Source organism: Zonotrichia leucophrys, chromosome 3 (genome assembly GCF_028769735.1).
Source record: "Zonotrichia leucophrys gambelii isolate GWCS_2022_RI chromosome 3, RI_Zleu_2.0, whole genome shotgun sequence".
Taxonomy (NCBI): Eukaryota; Metazoa; Chordata; class Aves; order Passeriformes; family Passerellidae; genus Zonotrichia; species Zonotrichia leucophrys.
In genome coordinates this window covers 69,770,103-69,798,089 of record NC_088172.1, presented here as the reverse complement: position 1 = coordinate 69,798,089, position 27,987 = coordinate 69,770,103, and the positions used below count along the sequence as shown (strand labels likewise).

General features: G+C 40.1%; 1 protein-coding gene across 1 annotated transcript; it reads right to left on the bottom strand.

Moving 5' to 3' along the window:
* Positions 1–23: 23 nt before the first annotated feature.
* On the bottom strand, positions 24–14,960 carry LOC135444948 (plasminogen-like). The gene is made up of 12 exons (XM_064707006.1): positions 14,856–14,960; positions 11,759–11,894; positions 11,019–11,125; positions 9,867–9,981; positions 8,671–8,834; positions 7,976–8,105; positions 7,735–7,853; positions 6,079–6,241; positions 5,093–5,223; positions 4,083–4,242; positions 2,364–2,595; positions 24–358 (listed from the first exon to the last, which is right to left on the bottom strand). Exons 1-11 carry the CDS (start codon positions 14,902–14,904, stop codon positions 2,388–2,390), a joined length of 1,482 nt encoding a protein of 493 aa, XP_064563076.1. The 5' UTR covers positions 14,905–14,960; the 3' UTR covers positions 24–358; positions 2,364–2,387.
* Positions 14,961–27,987: the final 13,027 nt, after the last annotated feature.

The window sequence follows — 27,987 nt, the reverse complement described above, 5'->3', positions numbered from 1 at the left end:
ACAGGGACACTCTGACAGACAGTAACAATTGCTCAGCTTGGCTACTGCTTTGCAATAGCTGCTTACACTCAGCCAGTAGTGGTATTTATTGAGGATTCCTTTGAATTATTACATACTTTTTAAAACCAGTCATAAAACCATACTTGGAATATTGTTTCTGACACAGGGACTGCTTTCCAGAAAAATTAGCCTGCATCCAGATTCAGTGGGAAGCTACCACATTCTTGATTCAAGAAACGAAACCAGGAATTTGGGCAAAACCCGGCTTTGATGGCTGTGTACAGCCCAGTCCCCAAGGGGTGACTCCATACTGGACAAATTTCTTCTCTTGGCAGACCAGAGATCCTCCAACTTCAGCCTAGGGAGGAAAAGAAAATATGAAGTAACTTCTCTAGTAATGGGGACACTAGGCATGCAAACAGCAAAACACTGGCAGGAATAATATTGTAGCTCCAAAGGCTTTAAAATGTGACTGACACCAGGACTGCAGAGAGAGAAAGTGTTTTATTAGACCTGCTGGAATAAAATAATTGGGAGTGAAAAACCCCTTGTCTCTAAGCATCCAGGCCATGCTCTTGGTCTGAAGATCCATCAGTCATGGGTGTGAGTTCATCCCCAGATCACTGTGACATCAATTACACACACAAAAATGAAACTTTCATTTGGACAAATAATTTAACTGTTTGAATGCTTTAAATTCCTTGAAATGCAGGCATAGCAGGATATGAATATCTGTGTCTGATGATTTTTGACTCTACCAATGAACACACTGCCCACAGTCTCGAAGTCAGTATATTACAGTATATATACAGTATATTCAGTATATTACAAGCTTTGCTTCAGGTGAGTGGGATATTCACAACATTGGGCTAATATGAGTAAGGTATTACCTCACACAATTTTCCTGCTTTTCTGGTTGACTGTGTGAGTTAAGGAAAAAATGCTGTGTATACCTCAGTCCTTAGGCTTCATGCGGAAACATTGAGCTTCTGAAACTATTTCTGAGCCTTGAAAGTCCAAATTATATGCATTTACCTGCTTATAGTCAAAGTTACATTATTCTTACCCAGAGTTATCTATGCTTCCCGAAGTAAGTTCACCACAAAATTAATGATTTTAAACACTTCCATTCATAAATCCAGGGTGATTATATATTGATATCAAAGAACTTTAGGCTAAGCATTTTCTGTAACCTATTGTAAATATCAGGAAAGACTTCAAGATTTTTGCTAAATTGGTATCAGTAAGCACTTTCATGAGAGAAGCATATTTCAGCCGCCCATTAGACTGAAGGAGCAACTTTTGCTAACAAGGACTTTGCTACAGGTACTTCTTTTCTGCTACATGTAAGAAGAGCACTCAACTAAATTTAGAAATGTGCCTTTTGTTCAACCCTGCCACCTTTGACCAATGTGAGCTGTTAATTAAGGAAGTAACAAAACAGGACAGAGCAAAACTTCATTTATCTAATTTTGCAAAACAAATCTGCCTTTGAACAATACAAGCTAAGGTCACCCTAAAGCACAACACAAGCAAAATTCTTATGACAATAAGAGTCACATATTTCAGTAGCACACAGCTAGAGAAAAGTCTTTTTTCCTCTTGTTCACCTAAATGAAAAAGGTGAATTCCTTCAGAATGCACTGTAAAAGGACATCGGCTACAGGAGATATACAAAGCGCTTGCTGCAAAATGCAGCAGTACAGATCAGAGAGCTGCAGGAGGGATGTAATTGTTACATTGCAAGCCTAGTCAGTGTCCTGGCTTTGGCTTAGATAGAGTTAATTTTCTTCTTAGTAGCTGGTAGAGTGCCGTGTTTTAGGTTTAATATCAGAATAACAATTACAACACACTGATATTTTGGTTGTTACTAAGTAGTGCTTACTCTAACTCAAGGACTTTTCAGTTTCCCCTTCTCTGCCAGTGAGGAGGTGCACAAGAAGCTGGGCAGAAGCCTGGCCAGGACAGCTGACCTGGCCTGGGCACAGGGATGTTCCATCCCATAGAACAACACGCTTAAGCATTACATGCACTGGATGGAGCCACTAATTGCTGCTCAGGGACAGGCTGGGCATTGGTCAGCAATTGTATTGTGCATCACTTTTGTTCCTTGGGTTTTGTCTATCTCTTGTGTTTTCATGACAATTATTACTATTATTATTGCTGCTATTATTATTATAGTAATTGTACATAATTTTGTTTCAATTATTAAACCATTCTTATCTCATGAATCTTACTTTTTAAAAAACTCTCCTTCCCATTAAGAAGGGATGGGGGAATGAGTGAGCAGCTGCACGGTACTTAGTTTCTGGCTGTGGTTAAACCATGAGACTCAAGAATAATTTTGATAGGTTGCTATTTACCATAGGCACTACAGGAGGTGATGGTTATAGCCAGCTGTTACCAGATGTGGTGGGTGTAGTCCAGCCAGTGTTTTGTTCCATCATTCCAGGGGAGGCATTCGATGCAGGCTCTTGTGCATGATCATCACACCTCTGGAGATTGCAGTACTCCCATATCGTGTTGGGGTCAGTGGTGAAACACCACGGGCTGCTGTCACCATCTGGGTTTCTACAATAGTTTTCCCTCAAATCCCTGCACAAATAAAGTCAACAGTCATGTTGCACAAGATTGAAAGTAAGCACAGGAATATCTTGACAAAAGAATGTACTATGTACATCTACTATGTACAAATAAATAGATTTATTGGTTTAACTTATGGCCAGATATCCTATGACCAACAAGCACATCTGTGGTTGTGATGCTAGTGAAGAGTTGTATTTCACATGTGCATTGGAATCCTGAATATATTTATGCATAAGGAAACAATTCAACTACTGGTTTATATCTGGCTATAATATTTCAATGTACTAGTACCTAAATAATTACCCCACATGGCAATTTAAAAAAATTTACAAGTAGGTGTATGTAAGCATACACAATTGTCAGAATGTGTAAATTAGTAATAAGTGTGCAAGAAAATTCATACTATTATGGGGAACTTAGGCTTTTCAAAAATTTTTTAAATGTTAAAAGGTTCCTTCTCATATTCAGAAGAATGGCAAATAAATGCTTATGCAATTGATCCCCTCTTATGCCCCAAAACCCCATTTCTACTGAATGGAGTAGTCCTCTACTGACTTCAGTGAGAGGAATCCCATGTCTGTGCTTGCCTGGGACATGGGCAAGTAGAATTTCTCTTTTCAATAATTTGCAGAGTTGTAGTATTTCCCCCTCCTAAATCACAGCATGGTCTCAGAATAAAAAATAACTGAAATACTTTTTCTCTGAATATGACAGAACACTTGAATTCCACATTTTCCCAGCTTGATTCTAATTTTCTAAAATGTTTTTGAAAGATATCATCCCCTCTGAGGATATTCCAGTTAGAACTGAAAATTTCAAATTATTTAGGGTGACAACATAAAATGGGCAAAAAGTTAGAAAAGTATCAATCTTCCTGCTTATAATCCACTAAGCATGATGAATTTCCTCACAATTGCTCCTGTAATCCTTTTGCTCTCCTGCCCTTACTAAAAACTGGCACATTAGTGATTTTGGTTAGCTTGTCACTGCTCCAGTCATTCCTGGTACAGTTTTGTTAATCTGAAGAAGGTAAATCAAGGGGAAATTTCAGTGCACACAATTCTGGGTGCCCAATTCCAATGGCAAAGAACACTCAGCTGGCATTTCTAAGCATGACCTATCTGACTGTGTGTTTTGTATCATAAATGATGTGTCCTGCCCAGATTAAATCATTAGAAAGGCCACAACAGCAAGTCTCAAATTCATAAGCTAAACACATATTTCAGTAGATGCCTTGTCTCTTGATGCAAGCCTCCTGGTGTTGGTTGAAGATCACATTTAAGAGTAAGGAACACAGCTGTATTTTACTCAGAATTTAGATAACAAGAAAACACAATTCTTACAGATGAGACTAACAGAAAGCATTTCTGTACATTAGAAAAGTTCTCTTTGATCAATATTTTCCCTAGCAGTGTTTTAAAGCATAGCTGTGCAAAGATAATACAACCAGCAGCAGTTATTGCCAGAGAAAGTGAGAAAAGATGAGATAAACGTACGCGTCCGGGAATTTCTCCGGGGTTTTTATGTGCCTGTGTGGGAACATGGAGCTCCAGGCCTGGCACTTCTTCCCTGATACAGTGACAGAAGCTGTGCCACGATAACTCTGCCCTTTGCCTCGGTAGCACTCCTCTGTTAGGGGAGCTTGTACCGGCACATCTGCAGCAAACAACAGAAACTGGTCTTTGGCATCGTGATTTTAATGTTCTTACTGAGCAGGCACAAGAAAGCCTCAAACACACAGGATGACAAAAATTAACAACTCGTTTATGTAGACAGTATCCAGTGAAGTCACCACAACTGCAGCAGAAGGGCATTTCCAAAGATGCTGAGAAAACTTTCACAGTTTTAACCTTTCACAGTTTTAACATCTTATGTCAGATGTTTTTCAGTGAAGGGTTCACCAGTTTCATTTTGGCATAAGTGAACATGTCAGAATTAAAGATAAGAAATTTCTCATGCAAAATCCTCAAAGATTAGATACTGGTGATTTTGCCCATGATATTTCTCAAACAGACATTATGTTAAACTTCAGTCTCTCTATTATCCTTTTGATTGTGCTAAGACTTTCTTGTTAATTTTATGCTTAAATGAATGAATGTTTCAATGTGATTTTTAATTACATTGGAAACTCTTATCCTCTCATTTGTGACTAACTTCCAAAACTAGGAGTTAATTTTGTTTAGCAATTTTTCATCCCTTTAAACCTTTTTATTTTTCAATGAATTTGCTATAATTGGCCTACCTTTGGGAAGAAAGTAATATAAAAACATAAATATCTTTCATCTTGTAATTCTTCTACCGAGTTCAGCTTGTGATTTGTATCTTTCACTGTATTTCCCTAACCACTCAAAGTTTAATATTTGGCAGATTTTGCAACATGCCAGGCAGACAAACATTAAGAGTGACAAAGTGACTGAAAAAAAAAATTAAGCACATTTATAATATGAAACAATGAATCTTTCACTGGTTTGAAGTCCTTATCTCAATTACAGTCCACTATTCATACCAGCAATCCCTTCTTCTGTTCTGTCACAGGGAGGAATTGTGCAATATTCCCATCTAATGTTGCTGTTGGTGGTGTAGCACCAAGGCTTCTTCTCTCCATCAGGGTTTCTACAGTAGTTTTCCTCTAAGCCCCTTAAAACAAGAAACAGGAACACAGACTTTAAACCAGTCACAGAAATCCAGAAGAGTTGTGTGCATGACTATTAACAACTACTGCATGCAGAATTCAGCTCAGTGGTGTATTTATTCCTTTTGGAGATTGATTAACCCGTGCATCACTCCTTTGGGACTAATCAGTGGTCTTTAACTTCACAGTCTGAATGCTGAAGATATAGGAAGAACTTCTCCAATGCTTACACTTTCTGCTCTTGTTGTTGAGATCACGATGCAGCAGTGAGAGCTGACTTCAAAACACAAGGCACTGATATCCCTGAGATTGCAGTAAGAGCCAGGCAAGGCTGGAATGTGTACATAGGAGCACTGGTGCACGCTGCTTTCTGCCCTGTGAGAGCGGACAGGGTTCCAGCTCCCTAGGAAAACTTGCAGGATCAAACTACAGAGCTATAAACCAGGTCAGTTCCAGCTATTCCTGCACATCAGTAATGTTCTGCAAACCCAGCTCCTCTGACCTTGGAGCACAAGGTATGGGAGTATGTTGTCCTTGGAGCATCACTCTTCAGAAGAGTAATGCATTGAAGATGTGCCAAAACACAGCCAAAGGATTTTTAACATAAAAGTAGTGAACTAACTATAGCTCTGCTGTGGGATGTGGAGGAGACAAGTGAGAAAAATGCATGAGAATAAACAGAGAGGCAGAAAAAATATGAAGAGCAAGACCTGAACAGAAGTAATGAGCACTGACAAAGAGTGAGAATTACAACTTAACAGCATAAATGAAGAAAACCTTTCTTCCTCTTGCCTCTGCATGTGGATTGATAGGGAACAACTGTTCTTTGGTATTTGTTAGACTGATGAGGCTCAGCATACTTGCAGGGGTATCTGTCAGGAACCCAGCCATGCTTGTGAGGAAACTGCGTGTTCCAGTGTTGACAGGCATTTCCCGACTCGGTGATGGCAATCCTTCCTCGATAGTCTTCTCCTCTCCCTGAAAGACACTGGGAGTCCAGGCCAGAGACTGATGGGGGTGTAGCTGTAACAGGAAAAGAAAAAAAAAAAAAGGGAAGGGGAGGGGAGGAAAATACTGTTAAGTAATGCTTTCAAAAATACATGAATGCCTTTGTTTCTGTAATGTTGAAGATGTATTTTTTTTTATTTCAGCAGAGGTTACACTGGTTAAAAGCCATGTCAAAATCAAGGAGGACATTTTTATGGGCCTCCAGACTGCCAGATGGATGTCCTGTGTCTGCCCTTTTACAGCAGCCAGTAAATAACTTGGCTGGGTTGAGCCAGACTCTGTGCCTACTGTCTCTTGAGAGCAGAGCAGGAAAGGCAGAGTAGTCTTGCACAGTCTTATAAACCCAAGTGAGATGGAGTTTCATTGAGTATTGTATTACAATAATACAGTACTCAATACAATACACACAGGTAGTGTGTGTATTGTAGTGAAGGGCAGAAAGGACCAAGAAGAAATTGTGAGAGAAAGCAGAGCTGCCTTCAGAGCTGAACCTCTGCAGTCAGTGTATTGGGGAAGAGGGACAGAAGGAATAATGAAAAAAAGAAAGAAAGAAAGTGAAATGGTCTGCCATGTGGGGAACAGCAAAGAAAACAAGAGTAATGATCAGAGGCATAGAACCTGCAGAGGGCAAATGGAAAATGAACTTACAGCACATACTTATAATATACAGAATTCCCCAAGGACATGAGTGTGACCCTAAAAGGTTGCTATGTTCTTTAAACTTTAAGTTTTAAGTGCAGGATGGAAATGCTATGGTAATTGTCACAATTTATCATACAAAAGTCTATAAATAGTTATTCTGCCATCAGAAATTGAGCATGCTAAGAGAACCACATCTAGCAAACACACACCACTGCTTAGAGCACTGGCAAGTGCAGATACATAAGAAAACAATTCTAGAGAGAAAAAACACACTTATAATTGTTTTTTCTCAAAGTGCAATCCACTTCTACAATAGGGAATGTTACCTCTTTATTCAGTGCCTTGGAAATATCCAGATTTAGTGTGCTCAATTTAACGGATTAAGCTAGCTCACTGATAGACCAGATTTTTCTCCTGAGGCATGAACCTGTTTCTCAGGATTCATACCTTGCTAGGAAGATGGGCAGCACTGGCTGTGCAGATCAGACCCAGGTAAAATATCACAGTATAGGCACATGGTAATTTAGATGATTTCTGTGAGTTAGCAGATCAGCAGTAAACCACCACCTGATTTAACCTTAATGTCCTGCCTCCCAGGTAAGTTGAAAAGTAAAATGGTTAAAGACAAATTAAGGTTTCCCATAACATCTTTGGCCATATTTCACTTTGTGACACCTTCATCCTCACTGACCATACATAATTTTACGTAATTGAAGTTTAATGACTGATTCTGCTTATTAATGTGCACTTTCCCTGATTCACAGAGATACCTGTAGGTTACTCAGAATTGTGGTTTCTTTTCTTTCCCCTCCTTGCATAATTTTAATGAGCTACCCTGTGGAGTGATCTCAGGAAATCAGACTCACCGCACCGAGGAATGTTGCAATATTCCCAGCGTTTATTCGGGTTGGTAGTGAAACACCAGGGCCGAAGTTCACCATCAGGATTGCGGCAATAATTCATCTTCAGATCCTTCTCTGGATAGCTGTACGTTGAAAATGGAGAGAAACTTGGGAGTCAGCAACAGCCGCGTGCAGCAATGAGGCTGTCTGCAGGCAGGCTCTCCCACGCTCTGTGGGAATCAATTTGGTGCTGAGTGTCACTCACTGTTTCAGGATAAATCCATGCATATGAGGCTCTTGCACATCCCAGCGCTGGCACTCCAGTCCAGACTCTGTTCTGGAAACTTCTCCGCGGTAATCCTCGCCGTTACACTGCATGCACTCCCCCTGAGGTCCTAGGCAGAAGGAAAAGAAGCAAGGAACACCCCAGCCTATTCATGGGGGATTATGCTGAAAGGATGAGTAGGGTTTGCTCCAACTAACACTGAAAGGAATTCAGAAAGCTGTGCATTACAGCCTGGCCAAATTAATAATGCTTCAGGAGTATGTTTCTCTTGCAGGGAGGAATTTGTCATGTATTTGTATGTACTGTTAGCAAGGGGAGTTCGGTGTGTCACACAGCACTTTGGTCAGTCTTTACCCTTGTTACAATTAAATAAATTACTGCTGTAAGAGCAATAGTAGTCCTTATCCAGATCTCTGCAGTTCTCTGCAGTAGAGTAAAATGTAGCAAGACAAATAAAGATAAAGCAAACAATATCAGCAAATTTAGTTCTTCCATATTTACAAAATAACTTTGATAACTCAAGCCAATTAGGAAAAAAGCCTCTCTGTTGAGAACTTCTCAAGTTCATCTTGATTTAAATTCTAGTTTGAAAAAATCTGTAGAAATAAAGCATAAAAAAGTAGCAGGAATAATATAACCTACTTGAACACCCCTTCTCTGAAAAGTAAATATACCTTCTCCAGTGTGCATGACCTGGTCCTCACACTCTGGGATGGCACAGTAATCAAATCTCACAGCAGGATCTGTTGTGTAACACCAGGGTCCATTTTCATCTGCATCAGGGTTCCTGCAGTAATTTTCTTCCAACCCTGCATTGGGGTGTTTTTCAGGTGTATAACTGTAATAGTATTAAATTTCTATTTTAATGCCAGTACTTTAGTGGCGTGGAAGGGAAAAGTTCAACCTGCTCAGCTAGCAAGAAATTTTATTCATTCAGAGTAAAAATGAGAGAAACTGATTTTCCATTGTAATCCATAAATGAAAATTGAAAAATCATTCCTAACTACAATTATTAGTAGCTTTCTCCCTAGCCCCAGTTGCCACCAAGAAGTGAGCTTACAGCTTGTAAGGACAATGACAGTCTGAAAGGACAATTATTGTCTTTAATATGTGCATCCAATTGATCTAATGAGCTCACTGCAACCTATGGCTCTGTCATGTGTTTGGCTTAATGGAGTTGCTTTAAAAGTTGTGTATTTCTAGAGTACTCATCAAACACAACTAGGTGTCATCGAGATCTGAAGCAAGTGAAGCTAGGCTTCTTCCTACAGCATTCTTCACAGAGAAGATGAAATTACTTTAAAATTATCTGAACAAGAGTATCCGAGTATATTTAATTAGAATAAAAGCAAAATAATTTTTAAAAAAACCCTTCAGCATAGATGAGAGGACACAGGACCTCTGCTTCCCCACTTGCTTCAGTGAACCCAATGGCAGCCAGCCCTGAGAAGACTCCACCTAGCCAGATCCATTTGGTCCTTGGATACTTTTCTCAACTTTTCTTTTTTACTATCTGTATGGCAGGTAGGAGGAGCCTAAAGCTGGACAAATATCACTTTATATAGAGGAGAGTAATTCTGACCCCACTGTTACCAATAGCAAAAATCTTCATCGTGTTGAGAGGAGCATTTAATCTGCTTAAGACACCTCACATTTAGACACAACTTCTCTAGCTGACAATGCATCCTTTCTTTATCCAGATCATTGCAGTAGAGTCAAAATAACAAGACAGATAAAGATAAATCTGTTTTTAAAAGTCACCTGACAACAGGATGTGATAACTTGCACTATAAATCTGTGTATATATATGAAGATGAGGAAACTTGGAAAAGGTTCAGAACAGCAGAAAGAAATGTAAATAGGGACATACTTTGGTTTGTGGGGTATTTTTTCTGCCCACTTCTGGCATGGAATACCCCTCTGAGTCTTGGCTTCTGTTCCTCTGTAGTCTGTCCCAATCCCTCTTTTACACTGCATAAGGTAAACTGAAACGGAATCAAATTTGTAAATTCAGTGGTGTTACAACATTCATTGGTGATGAAAATCTGCAGATAAAACTGAGGCTCATCTGTACATGATGGACCATGTTTTACTCATGTTTTGAACTTCTTGTGCCTGAAGACATTCTATAATGTATTTTAAATTAGTTACAGCTACTAGAGATCTAAAGAGCAACCTTTCTGAAGCATTGTTATAAAGCTATAGAATCAAGTAAGGAGAACAGCTATATCAAGTTTTTGATGTGCAAAATAATGCAGGCTTATACTATCATAATACAGGGATAAATAGGAATGTCTTTCAGCAGCAGCTGGGGATTCTTGGATAGGCATTGTTCATAAGCATATTTGCAGTGTGGGTGTCACCCAGCCATCCCTTTAAGCCAGAAAATAGTCATCAAAATGCACTTGTCACATAAGGGCCCCCAAACTTTTGATTCATCTTAGCCTCGGACTCTCCCAGGTGTTGTTCTATTGGGATTCCAAGACAGAGAATGCAAATCATGTCAATGGTGCTTTTATTGGCAACAGACACTGAAAAATTTCCAGTTGTTGAGGGCAGTGATCTTGATTTTCCCTTCCTTTTCCCTCTTCTTGTTTGCACAAGAAGAATCTCCCCAAACCTCAACATATAAAATGGAAATGTTAGAGCAAGGACAGGAGACCAATCTGCTGGGAAATAATGGGTTCCTCCTAAATTATTTTAGCCTGTCTAAATAATAAAGCTGGACACATCTGACACCTGGGGAGAGGAGATGCAGACTATATAACTGGGTCTGAGAAGAAGGCAACAAGTAACTTCCCAGTTCAAACGGCACATGGAGACCACCATGGATCTAGGCCTTGGTGTTTGATCCCTCTTGAACAGCATTTTTAGTAATGTGGCTTCTTCCTGTTTGGCCCCCAAATTCTGTATGAGGTTCTGCCCTATAGAGGGATTTGCTCCAGCACTGCAGCAGAGAAAAGAAGGATGCCATTAGAACAGACTTGATGATTAATTATGTTACATCTTATTGTACACATACTTATCTTCTCATAAAGAACTGTGTCTGTGCTGGCAAATGTCAGTGTCATTTTAGCATTTTCAGCCAGTGTTAAACACTGTAGCTTTTTCCTGGTGAATAGGAAAGCCCTGTTGAAATTGAGAAGGAAGCAATATTGACATAGGAAGTAATATTTTAAATTAATTTCAAATTATTAAACTTATAAGCATCTTTCTATAAATTATTAATTTGCTAGCACTGTCATATTCATTCTTATCTTTCAGATGCTGCACTCAGTATTTTAGACAAGTAAGAGGTTAGGGTTATCTACTACTCTCAAGTGGCTCACTTATTCAGGATATATGACTTCATGAATAAATTATTGTGTGGGGAACTAGAAACTGCACTGGCAAAACATTATCAACATCATCCTAACTGTTCAGGTTAGTTACTGTCCCTACAATGAACTAGAAATCTTGCACTCTTGAGAAACAAAGCAGCAGCCAGCTAGAGACGCTCAAGCAGTTCTCCATGTAATGTTGGATAAGAATGGGAACTTGAATATTTACTCTAAAGTGGGTAGTAGGTTGTAAATCCGCTCTTTCCTCGATCTTGTGGTAATTTATGGCTGGAGATAAGTCACAAGCTAAAGGCACAGCATGGGAGACTGCTGTAGGCAGAGCTGCAGCAGAATGGGGATGTGGTTCTGAGTAAAGGTAGGAACATATCATTGATATGCAGACACCCACAATGGCACAGTTTTAAGATTCAACAGAAATTACCTGCAGGTAAAATTTCTTTCTGCTTCACATTTGTCTGCGCATTCTTTTTCATCATTTGTCTCATAAAACTGTTTATTTCGAGTAAATATCCAAACACCATCTGTTCTTGAATAGTCATCCAGTATATCTCCTTTCACTAGAAGGGAAGGAATCAGACATTACAATTGAGAGTTCTGCAATTAAGATCATCTCTGGATTTCAGTCCCATTTTCCATGTAGCTTGGACAGGTGAAGACACAATTTATTTTGCATAATTCTGGGTAAAAGATGATAAACTCTGAGGTTATTTCTGTCTCCTGACAGAATCACAGCTGAATGACTGCAACATGTTGTGGGAAGAAAGAGGTGGAAGAAAGATATAGAGGCAATTCTGATTATGCATGAGTTTGAAGCTAAAAGTAAAAAATGGGAAACAAGAGTGAGGGGAAATGGGAAACAAGAATAGGAAAAAGCAAAAAATGGGAAACAAGAGTGAGGGGGAATGGGAAACAAGAATGGGAAAAAGCAAAAAATGGGAAACGAGTGCTTTTAGCTTCAAACTCATGCATAATCATGCAAGAGTTTGAAGCTAAAAGCAAAAAACGGGAACAAGAGAGAGACTAAGTGGTGTCAACACCAACCAGAGAAAGATGAAGGGAAGTGATACCCATATCAAGGTTTTAGAGAAGCATGAATTAGGTGGATGGGAGATTTTGACCTGTCATGTGGATTGTGCAATCCCTGCAGCTTCATTGGTCACTGCCTAGCTGTTTGTCCCAACATGTCTTGCCCTAGAGCAAGACACTTCAATCACAAAGTTATTATACAGCCTTCTACAACACCCACCATTGTTTTATTGCAATGGGTTGAGCAGATGTAGTAATGAAATTGTCAGGCTACATGTTGCAACAAATTAACCCAAGATTTTAAATTAGTAAATCAGTTAGTATTATTACATCTGAAAGTGACATATGCATAAGATTTGTATTATCTACCTGCTAATAATTCTAACACACCTCTAAAATACTGTAGCTCACAGTGGAGTTTATCACTTAATTAATTTTTTTCTTTCTATGTCGAAAAAGATTCTATGTTTCTGTTTCTAATTTCTACAAGAGTTTATTTCCGTCTCCAGCATCAGGTTACAGTGTTGCACAAGTGAGTTTAATTGGTCATATGGTTTAATTATTTCATTTTTTTTCCATATAGATTATTATTGACAAATACAGGAAGTTCATAATTTTATACAGCATGCTCAAAGGTAATGTGAATTTTTCATTTACACTTACATTTACTCATATTTGGGCTGAATTCACTGCAGCATCACTCCAGTGTTACTAACTCCCATGACATATGGGCCATTCATCACCTAACTCCATATGACACAGATTCACACAAAATAAAAGATATGTTGGCCACTAATAAAAATAAGATTGTCCATTGCCTGAGGGCATTTTCTGTGTCCCTTTGCAGAGTTGGCTCAATGCTATAAAACCTGCATGTCTTAAGAAACCCCTGACACTGAGGCTTCCCATATCTAGTCCTACTGTTACAGCAGGGCTATGCAGAGCACCAAGAGCCTAGCCTGCTAATTTCTCCTGATGGAGTTAGTAGACAAGTGCTTCCTTTCCTGAATTTTTTCCTAACTTAACTGAGGCCACTGTTCCAAGGGACTAGAAAAAGAAAATACTCCTTCCAAACTTTATTTACTCATCTTAAAATTATTTTTTCAAAGAGCTCTGCTTTGGATACTATTCCTTTTCAGTGTCTATAAGAAAAAGAATTATTACAGTTGGATTGAGAATGAATACATGGGAATTTGGATGACATGCATAAAAAAAAGTCAGCACAGATTGGCAGAAACTTAGATAATAGAAAAGAAAAGGTGATGCTAGTTGCCTGAAAAACACTGCAAAGTGGAAACTTAAGAAAAGAATAGAAGAGATTTTAAATGCATCAGGGAGTATATTAGTCTGACTAAAATATATATAAACCCAGATATTGCACAGGGTAATTGAACAGAATATTCAAGATACTGGTCAATATTCCAGATTTGACCAGTACTAACCCAGAAAACATAAAAATTTGCTTTAAGGCAGTTGTGGACCATCACTTTTGAGCAAGTCAGCTGGAGCTAATAACAATGAACAAATAAACCCTCCACTTTCTCAGTTTTCTTTTATTACCTGCTACAATCATATAATTATATGTCCCTGCTATTCTGACCTTAAGTCCCTGATATTCTGACCTGAACTATTAAACACTCATAAAAACCGTGCTGATATGTATTTATCAGTATTTTTAAAAAGTCATTTAAGTGCCATGCAATTATATGTAATTTCAAAGTACAAGAGAGTACGGTAGCTGATTGAAATCTGATTGAAATATATACTACATATGGAATATTTATTTACAGAATTTGTAGATAAGCTTGAAATCCATCAAGGGAACACCTATCATCTTTTGGAACTGTAAGAAAGAATTCTGAATATATTCCTGGAAAAGGTTATCTAGGTTACTGAGGAGTAAATTTCTACCTACTGCCCTCAGGAAAACAAGGGAGAACATTTTATTGTGTTTGACAACAGAAGATGTGAAATTGTTGGAATATAAAGAAGCCCGTTAATTTTTAATTTTGTTTTAAATATTCCATTTCAAAGCTTTAAAACTCCTGTCATAAAGGATGAAAATCAGTATCACTGTGCTTAACAATGCTTGGCAGTAAACACAACTTTACCTTTAGCATTTGATCCAAAGCCTGCTGAAATTAGAGCTAACTTCTGACTGACTGCTGTGGGTTTTGCACAAGCCTTTGGCAGGCTGCTTCCCAAGGGTGCCCGTGTCTGGCCATGGCAAAGGTTTGCCTGGGGCCATTAGTTGCCCATGCAGACACCACGGCAGCTGGTCTTGTGGTGTTGCTGATGAGCACAACCCTGGGGCAACCACAGCTCTCTCTCTGCTCAGCAGCAGCTCCTTCTGAGCAGCCAGGCCCCATCAAACCCAGCATTGTCCAGGAAAGGAGTGACACATTGACTTAGGGACCTACCTGCACCACACAGAGCCTGCTAGTGTTTGGCCCCAGTCCCAACCAGGCAAGCAGAAGGCAAAGGGCTCTTACCTGAGCTGAGCAACAAGAGGAAGAGAAAGGCAGCTTTGCTAATCCCCATTTTGGCCCAGATGGCGGGTGCTGGAAATTGTGTTGGTGCACAAAGTTTTATTGACTCGCACTGCAGTGAGGCAGAATCAAACAAACAAGGCAGGAGGATTAAGTTAATCATTCTCCTGTGCTGTGCCCCCCCTGCCATGGTGTAGCTATGAAAACAACCTTGAATTGGATGGATTACCAAATCAGGCTCAATAATTTCTATTGGATACTGGGAAATGTGAAGGCACTTTCTTCTTTTGTGGGACATGTTTTTGTTTTTTTTTTTTCTCAGATTGCTTGACATCACTTTGTTAAGGTAAAGATGAGGATCATAGTGGTGGAAAGTATGGGAACAAGACACAATCCACACACCTAATTCGATATAGTCCTGGGTATTCAGCTTTAGGTTCCAATTGTATTTCCAGTCAGAGACTTGGACTGCTTCAGATTGAAACTGCTGCTGATTTATGCTCCTGTGTAAGTCAGACCCCCAAAACAGACCCTGAGAATGCTAACTCCTTATTAGAATTGCTTTTTTAACACCCTCCCATGCCCTTTCTGGAGGAAAAAAAATACTTCCCTCAGCCCTTTTCTGTTTCTGGTTTAGTTTTTGTTGTTCATGACTTGGGAGGCCCCACTCACTTTGGTTCAGTGTATGATGTGCCTTTGGCCTCCAGGCAAAGATGCTGATATCTCAAGTCTGCCCAGACCTCAGGGTGTGTGCAGGGTGCCCCATGCATTTCAGCAACATCTGTCACATCTGCCAGCCCCATGGGGCTCAGCTAAGGCAAGGAAGCATTGCAGCCATAGTGCCTTCAGGAGTTTGCACTGGCCTGCCCGGCCAGTCAGGGTAGCCTTTAGCTGGGATTGGGAGAGCAGATGGGAACACAGCTGGGAGGAAGGTGGGAGCCCTGCATATTCCCCTCTGTGCTGGGAGACACCTGGGGTAAAGGCAGTCGCCAAAAGGTACATGGCTCCAGGGCACAGCTGGGACATGCACCCTGGGCTGCTGAGGGGGCAGTGGGGGAGTGGCCTTTTTGTGGGCTTTTTGCCTCAGCTTTGTCACACTGCAGAGGGCTCTTAGCCAATGTGTAACCTGTAGTGACAACAGGCAGGAGTGACACTAGCAGGAGAACAAGTCTTTGGTCCTAACTAACTGTTTTGTGGTGAGCTCTGTCTATATGCCAACACATCCACAGCTCATCTGCATCCCAACCTATACAGACAGGATTTGAGCATATCATTCAACCAGCATCACACCTGAAAGACGAATATTCCTACAGGGATGTTCCTACAAGGCTTCAGAAAATCGGTGGTTAAACAGAGAAAAGAACCCAAAATTTCTATGAAGACACTCATGGTGGAAACAATCACCACTGATTTCTGCTTGGCCAGCCAGCCAGTCTGTACCCTCCAAGCAGCATGTCAGCACATGCACAGGTGAATCCTGGGGCCACATGGCTGTGGGAGAGGCAGGCTGTCCCCATGGAAGCCAGGAACAACTCACAGAGATATTATGGGGACATGAGTGGGAGGAAGCAGGACTAGGGGACCATTTGGGGGAGGTGGGTAGAAGGGCATGCAGGACCTGAAGATTCCCCAGTTTAATACACAGAGAAGTGGGGTTACCGAGAGATGCAGTGGGACATGATGAGCAGGGATGTGAACTATGGGGAGCCAAGCCTTGCTTTTTCTGTCACTGACAGCACTACCTGCTCTGTCCTCAGGTAGCAAATACCATAGACTACAGATGCAGAAGTCTGAAACCACTCTAGATCTGCTTGCAAGAAGCATGGAAGCGACTTTTCTCTTGGAGTTAATTTAAATCTTAGAACAATGAAAAGCAGAGAAATTTTAATGCCCATGTTCTAATAGCAACAAGTAAAATCACATATTTGCTGATGAAAACTATGCTGCAATCCCACTTCAGGCTGTGAGATTTTCTGGAGAACATGCTGTGCTGGCAATGTCCAGAGGGGTGCAGCAGACGATAGCTTTTGGAAAAAGTGAGTGACATCAAATCCCCAGCATGGAAAAAGTGTCAGACCACACTCAGGATACGTTGTCAGGTGATGTTTGTCCACAAGCTAGCTCATATTGCAGCTCAAAGCTTATAAGGAAATTTGTTGTTCGCAATTATGCTTTGCTTTTCTTTCTCAGTTTCCCCTTTTCCTTCCTACCTTAATATAACAGGTTTCAAATTGATTGGTTTGAACTAATATAAATAGGGTAAAAAGCTTTATTTCCTCAATGCAATACTCTGTGTAGGAAAGACAGCATGCAAGTGTGAAATACAGATTAAAAACAGAATGAGAAAGAGCAATGGGAAAAAAGCCAAATGCAATATTATCACTGTAAGGTACTCAAAAACATAATAAAGGTTATGTTGCAGTGAAAAATAGTCTCTTTGGAGCAGAGAAAAGCGCACAATTTTGTGAGAAAATAGCACAGATTTAATGAAAATTAGGAAAATTAGAAGGACAAGAAATTACTAGATTGAAAAGAAAATAAATGTTGATAGAACAAATAAGTGAGATTAAGTGAGAATAAGTTCAACATAAGGTTTTAAAAATTAATTTGGAAAAACACAGATAAAGACCTGAACAGTAATGAAAAGATACAAAAAAAAAAAAAAAAGAATGTGACTGTCCAGTATCAAATGATAAAATACTTTCTTTAGGCTTTCAGCTTGAAGAAAGAAAGATTTGCACATGCTTGCACATCCTATACTTTTTTTAGAGAGCATCATGCAGCTCTGCTGCACTGGCTTGCAGTGTGTGTTTTCTGTAAGAGTTGAGCAGAGGATTTGATATTTAATCACGGTGCTACTTCCAGCTACTGCCTCACTCAGTGCTGTCAGTGGGACCACAGGGCTTTTAGACAGGCCTTGGGTAAGTTTTCATCACCCTGTACTCTGCACTGTGAGGTCCCACCTCAAGTGCTGTGCCCAGGTCTGGGCCCCTCACTGCAAGAAGGCCATTGAGGCCCTGGAACAAGTCCAGAGGAGGGCAATGGAGATGGTGAAGGGTCTGGGACACAACTCCTGTGAAGAGTGAGTGACTGAGGGAGCTGGGGGTGTTTAGCTGGGAGAAAAGGAGGCTCAGGTAAGACTTGAAATTTTGCCTGGGGAGTTTTTTTGGATCTTCATGACTAGAAACTTCAGAAACAGGTTTGATAAACATCTGACAGACATTTTAGATCTATACATGTTCTTACATCATGATGGTTGAACTCAAGAATCCTTTTCATTGCCTTTTCTTCTCATTCTGTGAATTTCTGTAAATTAGAATTCCTCAGCACAGCTATAGAGCAACTCTCCATAAGCCATTACCAATAAAGCTTCTTTCTCTGTTGGATGGCTTTTGCACCTTCTGTCTTCCTTCTCCATGATACACTGAGCTTACAGACATGAAGAGAAGAAACACATTTCCAGAACTGCAGACTCGTTCACTTAAGAGTTGGGATTGATGAACCTTGTGAGTCCCTTCTTAGTCAGAATATGCTGTGACTCTTGAAATGCTCACATTCCCACTGCACTGTGCCCATTAGCTGTCTTGGCTATATCTACATGTCCTGCTCAGCTGGCAGGCTGCAGCTCTGTGCTCTGGATCTGTGGGTCACTCAAAGAGCACTTTGGTTTCCTTTGGGAAAAGTACAGCACACTGAATCTTTGCCCCAGGAAGACTGACTGATCAGAATAACTCGCTTCAAAGAAAGAAAAATCTTTTCCAAATCACTCTGGGAACACACAGCAATCTCCTTTCTCAAGACATCTCCTGCATGAGCCTGCAAGCAACATCATTTCATTCAAGTGACAGCTTCCTCTGCCCCAGGGGCACACCAAGCACAGTTGGTTTGCCCCTGCTTTTCACAACATAATTGAGACTTCTGGAGTTACCTCACCTTGACAGCTCTGTTGTTTTCAGCTGGGGTGCCCCCCAGCTATGCTGAGAGATGCAAGTCAGACTTGTTTAGGCTTGATCCCTGGCCTCTGCCAGTTCTGCAGCTGACGAGGGAGACTTTGTGTCCTGCTGGCATCCACCAGACTGGGCTCTGGCGCCCACCCAGCAGCTGCTTTCCTGCCTCAGGCTCTCATACACCCAGCTTCTCAGAACCACAGGCATTACCAGCATGCTCCCAGCTCTGCTGGAAGCTCTTCACTTGGAATAGCGGGATAGCAGCATTATCAGATCATAAAATGCTTTAGAAAAACATCTTGGCTCAAATGACCTTGCCAAATAAGAGACTGATACTCACTTTAGTTTATATCGCCCTAACATATTGGTAAATGAATGAGACTCACCCAAAGGACTGAATATTCTCATGGAGTGTACTCAGGGGAATGATGCCCTTGTCTGTAGTCATAAGCAACTCATTGTCCAGGCAAAACTCCTTCCAAAACTGAACATTGCTATGACTTTTTGCCTTTGAGGAAGGTTTGAGGTGCAGGCCTGCATCTCATTTCCTCCTGCAATTGTTTGTTCCTGTCTTTTCTTCTCTTGCATGTGAATACCAACAACTGAATCTTTAATTTGAAATGTAGGGCATACACCCAAGTTTGAGCCCTTTCCTATACCAATTGAAGAAGAAATGAGCCCCAGAAGCTGCCTAATCAGTCTCCCTTCCTTCAAACAGAATCAACTCTATAATATCCTTCCTGACTGCTGCTTTTAACCCCAGGGTAAAAACCTCCCAGAACAGCATTCTCAGGAAAGCAGCTAGCAACTATCCTTACTGTTAAAGCTATGTCTAACCTAAAGGATTTTGCCTTAACATAGTTCTTTCATATCTTACAGCATGTGGGAAATTAGCGAGGAATCAAATAGCAGAAAGGCAAAAAAAAATAAAAATAGTACAATCCAGAATAGTACAAGCCTCATAGTTTCTACTAGCTCCTCTGCATGGATGTGTTAGGTTTATATAATATAGCAAATATAATGGCTAGTTCTTTTGAAATGCATTTAGACAACTGGATGCAATACTAGTCATGTATTGAGTCAAGTTTTGTGCACACAAGTCCTTCCTTGGGCCTTAAAGCTCATTTGAAGTATATTCAGAATACCTCAAGTAAACCACACATAAATAATTCACGTATTTAATATTCATGTAAATGATTAATATTAATGCCATATTAACGGTAAATATCAGCACCGCTAAAGCAAGCAGGGATATGATGGTAGTGCCTCAAAAAGCTGTTTGATAACAAGTATCTGAGCTGACATTATTGTGCTGCCTGCTCAGAGTGTCTCATAGCCCCCTACAGAGCCACTCCTGTGACATTTGGCCTGAGGTTCTTCACTTGTGCTGCAGTTGTACCAGCCATGCTGCTCCTTGTCCCAGCAAAGCTTTCACACAAGCAGCGCAAGAAGGGCTGCCAGGGCTGTGTCCCTGATGTTTGCTGTGCTTTTCTTGTCTATCCTTCTCCCACAAGTGGTCCTTATACATCTTCATAGTAGCTGCAGACAAAGCCAGAGGCCTGCTGGTGCTCTGACATGTTAGATGATAAATCCCCTCCTGGCAGATGGTAAACCTTGGGCTAAGGGCTCACTTCCAGAAATGTAGTTCCTAAAAAAGCCTGTCCCAGGATGACTGTACAGGAGCAGGTCTCCTGGCCCTGCTGTGAACCATTCTCAGACAGGGAACATGGCAGCTCCTGCAGAGCGCGAAGGTCTCTGTGCAGAGGAGGCTGTGCCGGGAGCTGCCTGAGCCAGAGGCCCTCCCCCTGCTTTGGCTCCTGCAGCCTCCCTGCTGCAGGATTACTGGCTGGAGTGGTATAGGTGGGAGCAGGGAATCAAACAGCAAGGCACAAACTCTTTCCTGCTGCAAGGACCATGGAGAAACAGTTTTGGTCCCTAAGGAACTCCCTATGGGCCTCTAGATAGGAGCAGCAACTGGGGTACACCAGGGCAGCCCTAGCGCTGGGCAATTGGCACATCCCTAGGGATAGGGATGGGCTGAGGCCATGCAGGTGGGCCTGGCTTTGAGGGACCCAAGGCTGGTCAGGACTGTGGGGACCTGGAGAGCAGCACTCTGTGTCCTGCACCATGGAGGAGCCCTGTGTGCCTGGGCAGGGACAGCCAGGGCTTGTGGTACCTGACAGCTACAGGACAGGGAATTGAGGAAACAGGAGCTCATTTCTCTCCTTCTTGCACCCATGCCATCCTCTGCACTTCTCCCTAGACTGATCTGCCATTCAGCTCTGCGGGAAAGAGTCCAAGGTCAGAGGCATTTCTGTAGAGAAAAATCTGCAAATGCAGTTTCATTCAGCAGAGAAACTGAAAGTTCAGAACACCTGACTGCCTCTTTGCTTGCACAAATGCATCATGAACAAGGACCTTTTTCCCTGATTTTTTCTGTGCTTACGTCTACTGAGATTTTTCCTGAATGGTGCTGGACAGGGAGCTGGAGTGGCACAGGGAAAACTGGCACAGTCGCCTCTTACAGCCCTCAGGAGGAACTTACTCATTTTGTGGAGACATTGCACTGACCAAAGAGATAAAAATCTGCTATGACATCTATTAGTACATGTTTTATTTGGTTTCAAGTAAATGTCAAAACTGACCATAAGAACAAAACAAACTACAAGGCTGGACAACATTTTACATGCACATTGTATAGGCTACATAGCTCTACCTTCACCTTGTTTCTTTTGAATTTCTCAGGTATTATGTTGCAGTTTATTTTTCTATCCTAAATTAACCTTCCCTGTGAAGGATATCTTGTTCCTTCTCATCTGAGAAGAACATTTCCCACCCAAACCTCTCCTTTCCCCCTGACAGACGTGGCAGTGATCAGCTGCACATGCTGTCATAGGTCACTTGTCAGTGACTGAGCGTCACCAGCACAAAGTAAATACCAAACAAGTGCAGTTTGATATACAACATACATTGAATTAAAATGAACTGCCAGCAGCCAAATGAGTTCAGAGGTAGGAGCTAATGTTGTCTGGAAAAATGAAGACAAGATACTGTTTGTCCAATTGTAACTAAGAGTGAAGGGATGTCTGACGTCTTGGCTTCTGCTCTCCAGCAAATCTGAAACTTAGCTTGTGTTGTTGGCAACTGGATTTTCTAGGAAAAAAAATAGTAGTGTCTTTCTTGTAAAGGATAAGTTTTTAGGAAATCACAAGAGCTGAAACTATTTCACCTTTAAAACCACTCTAGAATATATGCTTTTGGATATAGTTCCTTTCAACAGCAGTCTTATTTTCCTTGGAAACAACTTTATTTCACATTAAATTCCTACAGCAGAAGCTACTGCCCTTTATATATGCCATGCTGGCCAATCCATGCTGTAATGAACTATTTTTATGCTCTTCCCTCTTCTGACGTAAGGTCATGCCACGTTCTTCCCTGATGAGTTACCAAACAGCTTCTTAGCACCAAAATCCTCTGTCCTCTGTGCAGCTCTTGCCCAGGTTCTCCTCTTGCTTCTCCTCTGCTTCTGGAGTTTCAGACTGTCAGGTTTGTTCCTTGAGACACTGTGCTTTTTTTTTGACAGCAGAGACTGAAACAATCCAGTCTTTAGCTCTGTTGCTTCTTGGCTAGAGACACCAGAGGAGGTATTTGTGTAAAAAAGGATCTAAATTGGCTGCCTGTTGTGGGAGTGAGGAGGTACCTACCTATGTAAAGGTAGGACAAGTCCAGAAAATGTCCCTTTGGACAGTTACAGAAAATGTTCTCCTTTCCTCTTCCCCTGCAATCAAACCTCCATGTGTGAGAACACATCCAGGGACAGAGTGCTCAGTAAATGATAAAGAAAGCAGTGCAACCTCTCAACCATCTGCAAAACTTGCAGATTTTGGGACTTGCAAATGCCTTTTTAAAATTTAGCCTCACATTTGCAAATTCAATGCATACTTAGGTACCCTGGGAAGGAGGCCTTGATGTTCAGAGACATTGTGCAAATGTGATTTCTATTCTGCAGCCAGGCTTCACATTAACAATGCAAAACAAGCCCACGTGATCTGGAGAACCAGAAATTAATTTAGCTGTCCATCTTGGGAATCCTTTCAGGAAGCGTATTAGCTTTTATCACCCTTTTCACAGGGAGATAAACTGTTGATTATGTTTGAAAAATATCTTTTCTTTCAGCAACCTGGCCTACTGCTAGAAGAAAGGAGAAAAGAGGGTTGCTACTAAAGCAGCATCTATACTTTTGTTCACAGTCAAGGGTGTTTGGTATTGCTGTGATAATATGTCTGGCAGATAGAGTGTGCAGTTGGATCAGAACACTATTTAAAATTCAACAGCTCAGCTGTGTGGCTTGTTCAACAAATTGTTCCTTACACTGAGAAAAAAAACCAGGTTTTTTCATCCACTTTATGATGCACACTTTTAGTGGTCAGATTAGCACTTTATATATGTGTACATCTTAAGCAAAAAGGCATAGATAAGCTATGACCAGATCATCTTTAGAAAGCTTAGATACCCAGCATCAGTAAAAACATCCATAAAAACAGGGCTTGAGGAGTAAAGAACATATATAGAAGTGCAGCACCTTCTATATATGTGCATTGCTGTGAACTCTTCCATAACTAAATCTATTTTGGGGTATTTTTGTCACCTTAACTGCATGAGAACAATTAAGGTGGAAAAAGTCAATTTATTCAGTTACCTTCTGAAGATGTAGGAATCATTTTGAGAATGAGAATCCTTTGATTCTCAGGGTTCCACCCCTTGCAAATCAAGATAGAAAAGACTTTATTTGCTTGTTCATGCTGTAATGGTGGTCTAAGAACATGGGCAAGACAAGATTTATAGGTGGACTTAGTGTTTTTCTCTTAGATTCACTATTACAGTTGAAAAATTGATTCAAGTTTTGTGCACACAAAGTCCTTCCTTGGGCCTTAAAGCTCATCTAATTTTTACAGCCATGCCAGCTGTTAAAATAGGTTGGGCCAATAAAACAAATAGCAGGAGAATCAAGAGATGCACAGGGGTGAGACAGAGCAGGTTGGTTCACACACACTGCAAGAGTTTACTATTTACCTTGAAGGAAGTCTTTTTGTACAGGCTTAATCAGAATACTAAAATATAACCTAGATAACCAATTCTATTTTATAATAAATATGCAGAGATCAATATATTTTATATGATCCTGGAATTACAGATGATCTAGAAATATTGAAAGGTTGTTTAACTTTTTTTCATTATTCTTCTAAGAAGAGCAGGACTTGTAACAGATTCTTATTTTCTCCCTTATGCAAGGGTTCTCACACACAGGACACCAAACTGCTGACTGGATTTAATACAAAATTTTTTAAACAAGAACATCTGGTTGAAAGAGATTTCTGTTTAAGAGCAAACCAGCATTTTGAACAATTTTTTGACTCTTGTACAATAGTTGGTTGAAACAAATCAGTTAATTTTTTAAAAAAATCTTGATTATGTTAAAAGCCACCACCAACTTCCGAAAATTATTATTAAAAATATTTGTATGTTTCAGATTTAACACCATGATAAACTAGAAAACTTAGTTCACAGGCAAGGGTGAGATTGAGAATTTAGCAAATGAGTTTAATAATTAATAATAAACTAGTTACTGATGGTATATTATCCATACCCCTACTATGGAGAAAGGTTTTACGAGGAAGGTATAAAATCCTTAATATCTTACCTGACATGCAAGATATTTCTGACTATAGAACAAAAACTATAAAGTTATGCAACCTATATCTTCTAAACCAGTATATAACAGAGAAGTATGCAGGCTATCATAACAAAGTGCACCATCCCTGAAGGCAAAACAGAGTGAAAAAAAATTATGGAAACCCAAATCAGATTAGTAGTCTTAAACTAATCCAATTGTACTGAATTGTAAATACTATATAATAAAAACTGCCTGGGTAAGTAAATCATCCTTTATCAAATTCTTCTGGTTTTCAAAGTAGTTTTTGTTTATTTGTGTTGTTTGGATTTTTATCCCTCCCTCTCTCAAGCTCCCCATTTTATAGGATTTTCATATGAGAAGTAAAATGAGTATCTATGCACTGTTAGTCTTTGTTATTTAGAATAAGTATTTTAGTAAAAATGGGAGGTAAAATCAACCTGAAAACAAGTCAACTTTTTGAAAGACCTTGTTAAAAGTTTTACCAGTTTCTGTTACATACATGTAAGGTTGTTAAGCACAGCATGAGTGAAACCATAGACATTGAGTGCATAGTGATTAAGATGAAAGAACAGTGATATTTTTAGGGGAGTAATATAGATAATTAATTTTGTAATGCCTTAATTCTTTGAGTTTGAAAGCTTTATAAGTCGTGTAATGAAAGAACTTTTAGTCTTGCATCTTTCTGAGCTAATGAAGGCAAGACACTTGCAAAATTCATGTTGAACTACTGTTACTCTTCTAATAATAGGAGTGCTGAAAGTACAGTATTATCCAATCAAATAAGATAATGAAAGTCTTCTGAGTATACCCTCTAATGCATATTACATGTGTAAAGTGGAATCTGTAATGATAAAAACTGCAAGTTTGTGTACAGCTATAAAGTGAACTGTTGCACTAGTGTTCTCTCTGATGCATAACATCTGCTTAGCTCTTGTCAAGATGTTAACACCTTTAGGGTTTTATTTTCTTTGAAAACTTACTAGGTAATAATACATGTCTTATGCCTTTTTAGTCTACAAATGTGCATTTATTATAGTAAATAACCCCAATACATATTTTTAGGGAATAGCTATTCAATTGCTCTTTTTCATCTGTACAAAATATGCAATGTGGGAAATAACAAAGGGGTTTGCTCAAAAGCTTTTTCAGCTCTACTGAACTGAAGCAGAAGTAGCAAATGAGGACATTGGATAAAAGGCAGCAACTTCTTAACTGATAATATTGTACAGCTAACCTGGCTTTAGAACTACAATGAATTAGTGCACTTCTATCCATACATGACATTGTAAGCAATAAAATTTGGCCATTGGAATTTAAAAAGAACATGCTGAAGAATTAGAAAAGGAGTCAGGCTGGCTTTTGATATCTTTGGTGACTCTACAGAGAAATTAACAAAAATGCATTAAAAAAATAATGTTACAAACAGCAAAATTCACCATTCAGTGAAAAGTTAAAAAAAATATTTCTAAGTATTGTGTGTTCTCCAAGAAGATCAAGAGGATGAAAGCCTTGTGCACTGGATATTTGAATCTAGTCCAGAGTAGTAGTTACTTAAACACAGGGTGAAAATTATTCCTGGGGCTATGAGTGCAGATGGTTTTTTTGGGCATACTGACATTTCTAGACAGCTTGTCAGTCTTCTTCTTAAAGATGATGCTTCATTATGTTCTCAGAAAAAAAAAAGCAATGCTCCTTGTGGTGCATTCCAGGAGTGGTATTGTTTGTTCACAGGGACAACTGTCATTGGAGTGAGGCACTGAAGAATGAATGTGCCAGTGCAAAACAGAATATTAAAATAACTATACTAAGATTTGAAGGTTCTTTAGTATTAAACTGCATGGCAAAGAATTAAATGCATTATAGCTTCTTTGTTTTCTTTTCCTCTATTGCATGTCTTAAATTATGGAGAAGTAAAACCTATTTATGTATCCTAACAGATAATGGGACAACCTTTCACAGCCTCACTGTGATATAAATTCTTTCCACACAGCTGGAATGTGAATTTTTTAAGCAAAGTACCTATTACTATTTTAGACTCCCTACGGAATTCTCATGAGGCTCCAGCTGTCACTTGAGAAAGAACTGGATCTCCTTCACATCCTGTAACTTTTCTGCTGGCAAGAACCTGAAGATTTCTAAATGACCCTAATATTTTCTTTTTGGGTAGTTAAATCCTACCTCTGATGTGTACAGACTGTGACAAGGTGGGTACTGTGGATCTGATACCATTTTTGCTTTGCACTGTAATTGGTTGTCAACAGCAATGCTGAAGATTTACCTCAACCTGCCCAATGGAGAAGTCTTTGACACCCCATGTGTTACTGGTGTCCTTGACACCCCATATGGACACCTCATGTGTTGCTGGTGTCCTTGACACGCCATATGGACACCCCATGTGTTGCTGGTGTCCTTGACACCCCATATGGACACCCCATATGTCACTGGAACTCGTGTCCTCCAGTGCTGAGACTCAGGAACAGTTCTGAATTTGCCACACACAAAACTGAAGAGTCCCTTCCATTTGCGCCAAATCAGACCCTGAAAAAGTCACACCTACTGCCAATTGCCAAGTATAAGACCCTTCTAAAACAGAAGGCTTCTCTGTTGACTATTTTATTTTGCCTGCATAGCATCTGGAGGGGAAAATAATCCTCATGCTCGGCAGTTGCTGTGATGGCTGTTAGGTAAGTTCTAGAGGATGGCTACCAAAGTCACATACTGCTGTCCAATAGGCATTCACAGCCAAAGCCTGCCAATGGAGAACATCTCCCATAATTTAGCTTGATGTCTTCACAGCTTATGGGAGTCCCTGGGAAAAAACTGAAAGTATGGCCATTAATAATACAGATCAGGTTGAAAAGGTTGAAAGCACAAAGGACTCAGAACAAATACAGCCTTTAGGAGAGCTAGAAATAGGTGTGAGATTCAGCTGCACAGAGTAGAGGGTGTTTCAAGTGGATGCTTCATCTGTTTTAATTGTAGAATGCACTGAAATACAGAGCCTACGGAAAGCAGGGAACAAACCATCTCTTTGGCTAATTATTAAAACATAAGTTTATTTTAATTTATAATGGATTATTTTGTCCCTTAGATTTTTATGTAACTTTTTTGTAGCAGCTGAAATCTTATATTTTGAATATGCACACTGCTTTCCAGGAGAGGGCAGTCCATACCCAGGATCAGTTAGCTCCCACTACATTCTTAACCCAAGAAGTGTCCAGAGACAGAAAGTTTCTTTTTGTCAGGGCACAACCAAGATCCCAAGATATGGCTGCATTTTATAAAAAGCTATCTTGGATAAGAAAAACTAAAGGTTCTCCACAGTTTCCCTGAAGAAGAAAGAATGCAAATATGCTACTGGAAGTACATCAGTAACCAGTAATGTGCAGAAAGGAGGCACAGCAGTGGAATGAATGTATAACCACAGCTGTACAAGGGCTAATGAATGCCACATCAGAACTTTGGCCAGGGAAGAGCTCTCTCTATCACAGAG